This window comes from Lutra lutra, chromosome 13 (assembly GCF_902655055.1).
Source record: "Lutra lutra chromosome 13, mLutLut1.2, whole genome shotgun sequence".
Lineage (NCBI taxonomy): Eukaryota > Metazoa > Chordata > Mammalia > Carnivora > Mustelidae > Lutra > Lutra lutra.
Genome location: NC_062290.1, coordinates 52092265 through 52104383, shown reverse-complemented (window position 1 = coordinate 52104383; position 12119 = coordinate 52092265). Strand labels below are relative to the sequence as shown.

The window sequence follows — 12119 nt, the reverse complement described above, 5'->3', positions numbered from 1 at the left end:
AGAAACAGCACATACAGAGGCAGGGAGGCTTGGAAGTGTATGTTTAGAGATTGCAAAGAGCCCAGAATGGCTGAAATACACCTCCAGGTTAGCACGAGGGACTGAGAATCCCAAGAGCCTAGTGGGGTAGGCAAAGACTGGCTCCTGAAAAGGCACTGATGACCACTGATGGCTATTTGCACCCTGCTGTCTGGGTCTGAAGAGGCAGCAAGAAGGAACAAAACAGGTGGACATTTAAAGCAACCCCAGAAGACCAGAAAGAGCTTTCTAGATGTGAGGGCACTAGACACAAAGAGGAATTAAGAGTAAGAGCAGGAGGGGCGCCTGGGTGGCTCAGTGGGTTAATAAGCCTCTGCCTTCGGCTCAGGTCATGATCTCAGGGTCCTGGGATCGAGTCCCGCATCGGGCTCTCTGCTTGGCAGGGAGCCTGCTTTCTCCTCTCTCTCTCTCTGTCTGCCTCTCTGCCTACTTGTGATCTCTCTCTGTCAAATAAATAAATAAAATATTAAAAAAAAAAAAGAGTAAGAGCAGGAGTAATTGGAGCAAAGACAATGGTGAAATGTGAGAAGAGCTACTGTCTCTCTCTCTCTCTCTCTCTCTCTCTACACACACACACACACACACACACACACTTAATCTAGTTGGGTCCAAAAATCCAATAATGAGCTTGGTAAAAAATGAGGTGACTTCTATTTAGAATTGACAATTCCACCATAAGTAATCAAGAACTAGGAATTAGGTTTGGGATAATTGAGGTGGGACTTATAGATGACAAATCATCCTAGACCCTCTGTTCAATCAAGACAAGAGAGAAGAAGGAATTGAGGGCTGGCCAGAAAAAAGTAAGGAGAACCATCTTGCTACCCAGCAGAGGCACTGGAAGGAATTCCCCTACCTGACACTCCAGATTTTTAGCAAAAACCCAAGAAATCACAGCTCTAAGCTCTCTCTCCTTTCCCCGAGACAAGGCCAAATGTGGGGTATGAAGGCTGTTTCACCCAGGGAAGATGGGGAGCCCCATCTGGCATAGAAGAGGAGTTGCCTGCCCTCACCCAGATGAGCTTTGAAAAGACTGGCATAAAACAATGTAAGAGTCTGCAGCTCTGTTTATAAGCAAACATTTAAGAGCATCTGGTTTTGCTGAGTGCTGATCATGTACCAACACCATACTAAGTATTTTAAGTAGTATTTCTCTTAAAATCATTACCAAAACCACATGAAGAAGTGTGGTCATCAGCCTCATTTTCCAGGCAGCCTGAGGAAATGGGCCTTCTCAGGACTATTCACTTTCAAGAGACAGAAACCATTCAAAATAGTGGAAGCAAATGAAGGTAACTGGTTCCCATAATTGGAAAGTACAGGGTTGGGTCTCTGATCTAAAACCACTGGACTCAACACTCCAATAATCACAGAGTGCCTGTCATGGTTCTGTTCTCTCTGCGTGACTGAACTCATTCTCTCCTGCCAAAGACCAGTTTCTCTCAGCTGTCCAGGGAAGCTGGTAGCTCTGGGTGTTCAGTGTCCTCACTGAACAAGGAGAACCTCTTGCTCACAAATTCCCAGAGAAAGAGTCTAACTCTCCCTGTTGGGTCATTCTTCCTCCATCGGAACCAACTGCTGTGGTCAGCTGAGTGGTACACTCTGCAATCAGTAATTGGCAGTCCCATCAGGGTCACATGGAGGGAACTAATGACAGCTCTTGAAAAATAGGAATGCTAAGCAGTCCAAAATAACGCAGGTCTTAGTTTTTAACCTTGGGCAAGTCACTTTTTGAACCTCAGTTTTACCATCTATTTAAAAAATAATATTATCTACTGAGCAAGATTGTTGTGAGTTATGAAAAATCCTATTAAATACTTGCCACAGAGACATTCAGTCTATGGTAGTCATTTTTGTTATCCAGTACTGTTACTGTTTTGTGGTTGTTTTTGACAGAGGGATCAGAATTTGAAGCCCATCCCAGATTCCCAGATGTCTAAAGCAGTCCTGTCCCCAGGGCGGAGTCCCCTTTGGCTCTGCAGCCAGACGCCTTGCACAACCCAGGCCCCATGTGCCAAGGTTAAGCTGGTTCACCATCTGACGGCCGCAGAGCTCTGAGTGCCTCCCTGGCCCCAGCAATGTCAATACTGCCTTCCTGACTCCGCCTATTGTATCTGGAGAAAAGTGGCCGAGCATTGTCTTCCAGCACTCCCCCCAGGAAGCATGATATCACCCTCTAACAAAAGCGGGAAAGCTGACAGATCTGGGGAGATGGGTGTGACCACCATCTACACCTCACTGGTCAAACTCTGAGCAAGGGCAGTGGCCAACAGAAAGCTAACAGCAGCCACCCACAGTGTCTGTCATCTGGCCGCCGGACAGGCTCCCCTGTCATATCCATACCATGTCCCACAGGGAACAGCGGGGCAGAAGGAATTCACTCCCTCTCATCAGCGGATGTGTTGAAAAGAGGAGTCTGTCCATCTGGCAGACCCATGCCCCCACACCTGCCCCTGCTGCCTTGGTAAAGAAACAAGGAGAGAAGGATGGTCAAATTCCTGAAGGGACAAGTGGGGGAAGTGGGGGGGATGGGGCGCAGAGGAAAGCAGGTACAGATGAAGCTAAAAAACATTCTGCACGTGTACTAGGAGTTAAGGAATAGTCTGGCCAGACTGGTGGGAACTCGGTTATCAGTTTGAAATTCCAGAAATAAGGGAGGCAACTTTAGACATTCCCTTTCCTGAAGGCTGGGAGTGATGCCAACTGATCGTCTGACATCCCTTTCAGTTCTGGTCCAGAATGTTATGAGTGCAGCTGGTGTTCTGTAAAACAACATACCTATAATCTGGTGCCCCCACGTCAAGCCCAGGGGCTGTCACTCTGCTGTTCCCTTCCTACTCTCCTTTTCTTAAAAAGCTCTTCTTCTTTAGCTACTGCCACACCAATTCTCTAAAATTCCAGAAAAGAAATCTGATTGGATTTACTTCTCTTACCAACTCCCTGACTCCCTGGAAGTCAAGGAACCCTTGACTTCCTCTTTTTCATCCTTTAATTTTTGTACACATCCATGACCATGGCTTCACTTCCCATAAACCAAGGATGCCTATGTCTCAAACCCTTGCCCAGACTCCTTTATCTAAGCTTCAGACCCAGAGAGCTCAATTTTGCTAAATATTTCCCTTTTCATGGAACCTCAAAGTGAACATGAACAAAATAACGACTGGCTCCATCTCAGCTCATCTCCAACCAGTTCCTTCTGCCGCCTTTCCCAGCACTGTGAATTTTACCACCATTACTCAAACCAAAACCACAGAGCAATACTTATTCTGTCCCCTATCACTCAATCTCCCAAAGGCAATGCATCACCAACCCTTATAGCTTCACCTCCTAAACGTTCTCAACACCCCTGCCCATCCAGACCTTCCTTCCTGGAGTTCTGAAAAGAAACATTATTAGTCTGGGCTGATACTCTCTGCCAGGTTAACCCATCTTCCATACCATTATCACAGTGAATTTTCCAAGATATAAATCAGCTGTGATAGGACAAACACCATACTAAATTTCAACATGAACAGAATGAGGTACAAGTTACTTAAAATGGTCTACAAGGCCCTTCCCTTTCTGACCCCAACCATAATTCTCCACTCCCACCCTACAGTCTAACCTTACTCCACTTTCTTGAACTTGCCTTGCTATTCCACACTCCCTGCTCCCTCTAATGGGAAGTGCTTTCTTCCCTTTTCCTTTTTTTATTCTTAGTTTTCACATCATTTGGCTGTGAGCAACTTATAATTACAATTGGCAATAATTGGCAATATCCACAACTATTTAGGAATTCTTGCAAAGTGAGGAAAATCTAACCTACAGATTGTTGTGAAATATTATTCATTTTATTCATACATGTTTAGCAACTAATGAAGGTGACGTGACATTCTATGTTTTTAGACATTTAATTTAGATTTTAAAGTTCCTTTTTTTTAATTGAAGTCACTAATAGTTTTTGTAACTCTTGAAAAACTTGACTTTGTATGTATCCCTATGGTACCATTTATCACATCACATAATTCACCTGCCTATACTCTTCTTTCCTACTAAAATGTGAAGGGAGAAAAAATGACTCATCCTTTTTTGCATTCCTCATAAGTAGTACAGTACTTGGCATAAACTAAATCCTCAATATGTCTTCATTGACCAAAATGATAGTTGAGTAAAGGAATGAATAAAATGAACAAAGAAAAGGTGGGCAATAACTCAAAGGTCTATTGAATAAAGAGTCTATCTTTTGGGTGAAATTCAATAATAGTACAATATCTAATATTAGGTAAAGGCCAGGTTAGACCCATCTTCATGAAGTTTTTTTATGTTTCACATCTAAGGGAATAAAGGAATTTTCTTTTGACCTTGTTCACATCATATATATATATATATATATATATAAAACAAGCTAATCTTTTAAGATTTGAGCAAATACCACTTGCCATTTACATGAAATCGGTTACTGTCATCCAATTATTTGTTATTTTTGTCATTATTATTACTTCAATGTGACTAAAACTCTTTCTACAACATTCCTTCTTTCTTTCAGGCCTGCTGTGGCATACCAACAATTTCTTATTATGGCATATTAAACTCTATCCAATAAAGATTATTCAACATCAAATGCATGTGTTACGGAGAATAAAAAAGAAGTAACATCTCTTGCCAAAAATGTAAGAGGCTAATGTAGCTAAATGTATGTGCCCAAATCACAAAGACACAGTCTATATGGTAAGGGAACTGAGGATTAGGGGAAGATCATTGATGAAAATTTGGCCTAGGCAGTTTGAGTTGAATATGTGTTTACAGAGTAGGCATGGAGAGTGTCCTTTCCAAATGGATGGAGGAGCATGAACAAGAGCCAAGAGGAAAGAAGGCATAGATTGTAGAGATGAGCCTGACTGAATGCAAAGAGCCTAAAGCAAGGATGAAGAGGAGGTGAGGGGAAGCACTGGATAATAGCCCACATGGACAGAGACGAGCATAAAACTTATGGAATTAGATAAAGTTGATGTCTTTTAGAAGGAGAGTACCTCTCTGAGCAGTGACTTCCCTACATGCTGGAAAATATTGAACGAGTCTTGAACTACCAGAGAGTTCCTCATAGAAACACTTATTATTATTATTATTAATTATTATTATACTTGCTTCATTTATTAAGGAAGTTCTTACTGGCTAAGCTCTCTACTTGCATCACGTGATGCTCATAATGACTTTGGGAAATAAGTCCTCTCATCCACAAAAGAGGAGAAAACAGTGGCTTTGAGAAATCAAGTGACATTCTCATAGTCATCAAGTTTGAGCTTAACCCCAGATCCGTGGTTTCACAATGCTTATTCTTCACTGTTTCTCCTGTTTTTTATTTGTTTGTTTGTTTTAGTTCCACCTCAGTCTCCAAGAGTAGTGGCTTCAGAAGAGTCATCATAGCACTTGTACACATATGCTTTTTTTCCTCATAAGGCATGTTGATTGAGTTAAAAAATTCAGGAAACACCCAGGTTGGTTTCACTGGGCAAAGATGTTGGTGGCTTTTCTGAACTCTTCTCCACTTAAATGATCAGGGAAGAGCCACAAACAGTAAAATGAAAGGGATGTAAAAGAGAAGTGTCTTCAGGGTGACTGGGTGGCTCAGTGGGTTAAATAAAGCCTCTGCCTTCGGCTCAGGTCATGATCCCACAGTCCTGGGATCGAGCCCCGCATCGGGCTCTCTGCTCAGCAGGGAGCCTGCTTCCTCCTCTCTCTCTGCCTTCCTCTCTGCCTACTTGTGATCTCTGTCTGTCAAATAAATAAATAAAATCTTTAAAAAAAAAAAAAAGAGAGAAGTGTCTTCAGATGATCCTGCTAGAGGATCACCCCATCTATGCCTCAACATTCTCCAGTGTGGGAGCTCACTCATCATGGGGATGGTGGTCCAATATTCAGAAACTTTCTATCAATCAAGCCAAAGTCCCTTCATCCTTGTATGCTAGATCTAGCAAAATACAATGAAGACAATCATGGTGTCTTCTCTATGGAAACCCTTAAAAATTCATCTCTTCTCTCCTGGCTAAATATTTTTCTAAAGCACTTACCTTCTTGCTTGCCCACTCTCTTTGCTGTCAAATTTTTCAGTCTCTTCAGTGTTTAATGGATATTCTCTGAGCAGTAACGTGACTACCTTTTTTTTTTTTACATTTAAAAAAAATATTTTATTTATTTGACAGAGATCACAAATAGGCAGAGAGGCAGGTAGCGGGGGCCGGGGGTGGGGGGAAGCAGACTCCCTTCTGAGCAGAGAGACCAATGTGGGGCTTGATTCCAGGACCTTGAGATCATGACCTGAGCTGAAGGCAAAGGCTTAACCCACTGAGCCACCCAGGCGCCCCAAGTGACTACCATTTCTTTTTTTTTTTTTTTTTTTTTGCATTGTCTATTTGTAAACTAGTTTTTTTTTTAATTTTTTATTTTTTCAGCATAACAGTATTCATTATTTTTGCACCACACCCAGTGCTCCATGCAATCCGTGCCCTCTACAATACCCACCACCTGGTGCCCCCAACCTCCCACCCCCCACCCCTTCAAAATTCTCAGATCGTTTTTCAGAGTCCATAGTCTCTCATGGTTCACCTCCCCTTCCAATTTCCCTCAACTCCCTTCTCCTCTCCATCTCCCCTTGATGACTATCATTTCTAATGTGGACCTTATATTTCTACGAAAGTCAACTGTTGCAGCTTATATATTACATTTTTAGTAAACAGAGCACATGTTGGCACCTCTGAATTGTGTGTATCACCAAAATGCAGGTATTATTCCCTAGAACTTTCAACAAACCAAGACTCTCTCACACTGAACATAAATACATACATTTTTTGAAACCAAACTTCACATTGATCCATTTTAAATTGCTATCTTTTGGGTTTGGTCCACTTAGTCATCTTAGAGAAATCATCTGAATACAGATTCTGTGGCCTAACCAATAAGCCATCTACAGGGAATAAGCAGGTTACACAATCATACACATATCTTTTTAGTAGACAAATTTATAATGTCAGAAAAATTTGGAATCCACCCATATGAATCCCCCAGAAGACACAGCACAATCTTCTGAAATGGACTTGGATGAGTGCTTCCCTCCTCGAGAGATGTCTTAAAAGAACCAGAACTCTTGCAGGAAGCTCTCCCAGCATAGAGCTGAAAGGGAAATCCTGACATTTCCAACAAAGACAATGCTTAGGAGGGAGCATCTGTGAAGAAAGCAAAACTCCTCCCTGTGAGAGTAATTTCCAGGTGTGTCTCTAGTCCCAGCTTCTGGACCTCCACCCTTGATTACTAAGACCCGATATAACCTTCCAAGACCAGCCCTAAAGAGAAGGTTCCATCTGGGACCACTTCCCTGACCTTGTAACCAAATTTCCACTGTCATTCCAGACAAAATATCCACTATTAGAGATAATAGTTGTTATTTAAAATGCCAAATGAAACAGGAAAGAGATATGAAGGCACACTACTAGAAACTTACCATTGGGTCAGTGTTGATCATATAGGACATACTATGATAAAGCACAAAGAATAATATATTTTGTATTTCTGCATATACAATTCTTTAGACTAAACAGCCTGACTGGAGAGAATGGGAGAGTAGGGAAAAGCTAGTGTGTTTATGAGAACTTGTTTGTAAGTTGGCCGTGATTCTCCATTGGGAGGGGAATGTACACAATCTAGGGAAGTCTTCTGAAAATTATATACCTTTTCCAACCCCTTATGGGTCAGTATCTGCCACCCAGAGCCACCTTCATTGAGGCAAATGTGACATATTGTTTCAGTCCTCTATGTCCAGAGAAAAAGGAATCAGAAACAATCCACTGGAATAGAGAGAGAAATGCCTAAGTCCTAAGTCCCTTGTTCCATCAATTGGTGCACCACTGGAGTTTGGTGTAAAGAATGGCCTCCCCATGCCCCCCGCCCCACAAAAAAAGAATGGACTCCTATGCTTATAGACATGATCATGCTGGATTCTTGTTGCAATGACCAAGCACTGTGTATCCATGTTCATGGAGGGTTATACTGGGAAAGTAAGTTAGGATTCCAATACAACAGACCTACCCCAGAAACCAACTTTGCTAGTGTCACACTTTCTTTTCAAAAGGAGCATGAAATCCCTCTCCCTGAGCCTCTCCCTGTTGAAGTCAGGGCTATGTTTCCAGGGAACTAAGGTCTAGACACAGCAACTATTTCAGCCACATAAATTTTTTTTTGTCTGATTTTATGTCTAAGCCTATACTGCAAAGTACCATGATCCAGTCATTTTGAGGGGGGAAAAATGAATTAAAACTCTGTGTGTGTGTGTGTGTGTATGTGTGTGTGTGTGTGTGCGTGCATGTGTACGCACACAGGTGATTTAACTTATAAAGTATCTCAGAGCAACTGTAGCCCCCTGGGCTTTGCCTTACTGTAATCCCTGGTGTAGAGTAGTTCCAGATTTCATGTTACTGATAAATATGTCACACAGAAAAGAAAGCAAAATAAAAATGGAATCATAGTAATTATTTGTTTTAAAGGTGCCTATTACTAGAGAAATCAGCATTTCCATGTTAATATAAATAATTTGTACAAAACACTGAAACCATCTCAGCAGTTTATATTACACAGTCTTAAGAATATTATTAAATCCTCAATATAATTGGGTGTTGAAGGCAAATTGAAAAGCTATAGACAAATCACCTGCAATTCTCTTATCTTGTTGGATTAATTTTTTGACTATTTAATATAGTATTTCAAACATATAGAAAAAGATGAAAATAATGTAACACATACTTATGTATGTTTGGATCCATTTTTAATAACATAATATAGGCTGCACCATTGAATTCAGCACATTTTCCCAATTTGATTTCCACTAACAATTCTATTTTCATTACAATAATTAGAATGTTTTCAAACTAACAGGGAGAAGCTGCTGGTGATTAGAGTTGTGATTTGCACGTCAGGATTTCATTCCACTCTCAGCCAGTGTCCCACAGAGTGAGGGAATAGAAGAAGCATGCCACTATCTGGAGAATCTGAGCAACAGACATACCAGATCCAAAAACATCCAAACCCACCATTCCTTAGCTTTCGATAATCTCCTGTGCCCAGGGATCGGGGTAACTGCCCCAACTTTCGTCCCATTGGGATAATGAAGACTTTATAAATTACTACATGCCAAATATTTTTAAAAATCTAACAAAAATTATAAAGTCCTGACCCCAGCTCTTAGAAAAAAAGAAAAAAAGCCTAGCCTTTGGCTGTTTTGCTTAAAATAGGACGTGGATAGATAAGAAATCCTTATAGAAAAGCGTTTTTGTTCTCATTTAAAAATGACAATCTGCACATTGCTGTAAGTGGGTCCCATAATTCTCTGCATGAATTTCGTTTTTTACAAAATTATGGGAGTTTTTTTGGAAGCAGGGTTTTGTTTTTTTTTTTTTTTTAATAAGGAAACAATCCCAAATGAGGGGCAGTCAAATAATGTATTACAGTAAGTGGATCTCTACAAATAAAGTGACCTGATCAGTTCTCATAGAGTCTTTGGCAACACAGGTGGCAATTATGCAGAAGGAAAACTCTAGAAAAATCAGTTCAATGCCATGAAGACATTGCATTTTAATCCACACATAGATTAAATGGAAAGTCCTGGAGAAACAGTGCCTAAGCCACAGCTTCCCCTTGTTATCCAGCACTAACAGCTTGTGAGAAAGCCCAGAAACACTAACTCCGTTTAAAACAAACAAACAAAAAAAAACAAACCAAAAAAACTAAATTAAGAAAACAAAGCCAAACCTTACCAGAAAGGAGTAAGCTGACTCCACAGAGAACTAAGCCGGCTAAAGAGTCCATGCTTCCCCAAATCTCTCCATCCAGTTCCCGCAGATGTGCATGAGGTCCCAAGGAGCCTTTCAAACACACAGAGGTTTGTGACTTTCCATTCGCATGTTCTACTAGGTCTTGTTTACAAGTCAGAGGCAAGAAGGAACAGCACAGAAGCAGGCTGTAACAGTCTCATTTCTGTCTGAGCACAGGGAGTTTTAAGTTCCTTTTTCCTGTTTCCTTTGTAGATTAGGATGGGAAAGGCTGTATCTTAAAGGCATTTGGTATCTGCAGGGCTGGGGGCACGGCAAGCCCTATCCGTCTAGCAATTCATCAAAACACTTCTCTATTGCTGTTGCTTCTGCCGCTGCTCTTGCTGCTGTTGTAGGGGTAGAGGAATTTTTGTTGGAAGTGTGGGTCCTGGTCAGCGTTTTCAGGAACAATAGGGGTATCCTCTCATAGGCGGGAAACAGAATAACAGCCCTCCACCTATGGATGGCATGCGGGGGTGACCAGCCTTTCTAAGCTTCCAACTGCAAACCCCCTCCGCCCACCAGATCCACCTGGGATCCCTGACAGAGGGGCTTTCGGGTATGGGGTGGGGAGGAGTTTTGGCTTTTGTTTTCTCATTTTAACCCACGTGGTTTGCATTGGTAAGAGAAGGATTCCATGATGAGAGAACACAACCCAAAGGCAATTCATTCGGGTAATTACCGGTGAGGTCAATGCACAATGCAGCCCCAGAGACCAGAGTCCAAAATTGTCGGCCTGTTTTCTTGCACACAGATGGTTTCTTTTCTGGCCAAGAGCCCAAAAATATCCATGCTACTGGCTATAGCTTTAATTTTTATTAACAATTCATCCGAAGGTGATTTCATTTCTTAAAGCACTTGGTCTAGAAGAGTTTTAGTGATGAAAGGAATTTCATGGTTCTTGGCCAGTGGTGTTTTAGAAGCAAATTATACACAAAACTTTACAAATAACCTCTGTCAAAACCTAATATAAGTGATTCAATTGGGATAAAAATAGCATTTATAAGACCAGAGAGACCACATAGGCCAAAAGGAAAACAGCCCTTGGAGTAACCATACCTAAAATGAGATCAGAAATGCTGAACTGATCCAGAAAATCATTTTTCCATAACACAAACTGTGACGTCAGGACAGAATGTCAATGTTCTTGTTCATCACCCTGCCTTCATGCTGGAGGAAAGAGCAGTCTGCTCCTCCTCCTGACCTGCTCACCACAGAAAAAGGCAGGCGCTTGTTAGCCTTGCCTCATTTCTGTCCCAGGTTTTATCACATCAGTGATGATCTTGAGAACGATGGATGTTTCCAGTCTGCTCGGGTAGAAAGGCGCAGGCTGTTTTCAAGCAGACCTGAGTTCAAATATTTACTCAGCCACATATTTACTTAATCTCTTGGAGTCTCCGTTTCAACAGCTGTAAAACAGCAATAATATCTCCAATGGGGGGATTTTTGAGAGAATTACATGAGGCTGGCACAGTGCCTAATTCATAGAAGGCTTTTGTTAAATGTTAGTGTATTCATTTCCTTGAGTCTTTCCATTCAGTCTCTGATTTCCACCCCAAGCAATTTCTCCGAAAGCCATTCTCTCATTTTATGAAATGGCTTTAAGTTTGCTGTTGTAAAGAATCAGGCTGGGATTTGGGGATTCTGGGCTCTTGTCCCAGCTCTGTTCTTCCTGTGAGGCCTTGGACGAGTCATTTCCCACCTGCAGGCCTCAGTTTCCTTAACTGTAAAATGAAGGATTTGTACTGGATGTGACTAATTTCCCTCCACTGGTAACAGTTCATAAGTCTAAATGACTAAACTGTCCTCTCACAGCATCCCCAAGTAGATTTCTAGGTCCTCTCATCTGGGCAGTTCAGAGAAGATGCTAGCTTTGTATCTCAGTCGCTGCGGAACCTAGAGGGTCACAACATGCTCTATTTTAAGAACATGGCGGCTGAGGCTTTGTGAGCTCCACTGGCCCCAGGCCATATGCAGCAGCGATGGAAAGCCTTGGAAATAAACAAACTCCAGGGCACCTGCCTCCTCAGGCACAGCTTCCTCTGTTTGTGCTTGATGGCCACACAAGGAAGTCTTTGCTCACACACCCTCCTGTTGGCTTGTTCTTGTGGGCCAAAGATGCTACTACCTTGCTTCCTTTTCTGGGTTATTTCCCTCTGTTATTCAGAAAAGCACCTCAATTTCATCTTTCCCCCGTTATCCAGAAAGATCTACACTTATTGTCAATTGTTAAATTCTCTCTCCTTC

General features: G+C 41.8%; 1 protein-coding gene across 3 annotated transcripts in view; it reads right to left on the bottom strand.

The window, feature by feature from the left end:
* TEK (TEK receptor tyrosine kinase) overlaps positions 1-10357 on the bottom strand; it is a 98186-nt gene extending 87829 nt beyond the window's left edge. The window contains exon 1 of one of the 3 annotated variants that reach the window (XM_047699695.1): positions 9819-10357. In XM_047699695.1, the coding sequence (XP_047555651.1) occupies positions 9819-9870 (52 nt within the window). In that variant the 5' untranslated portion in view covers positions 9871-10357. The remainder of the gene's footprint in view (positions 1-9818) is intronic. The other 2 variants (XM_047699693.1, XM_047699694.1) reach the window with 2 other exon arrangements.
* Positions 10358-12119: the final 1762 nt, after the last annotated feature.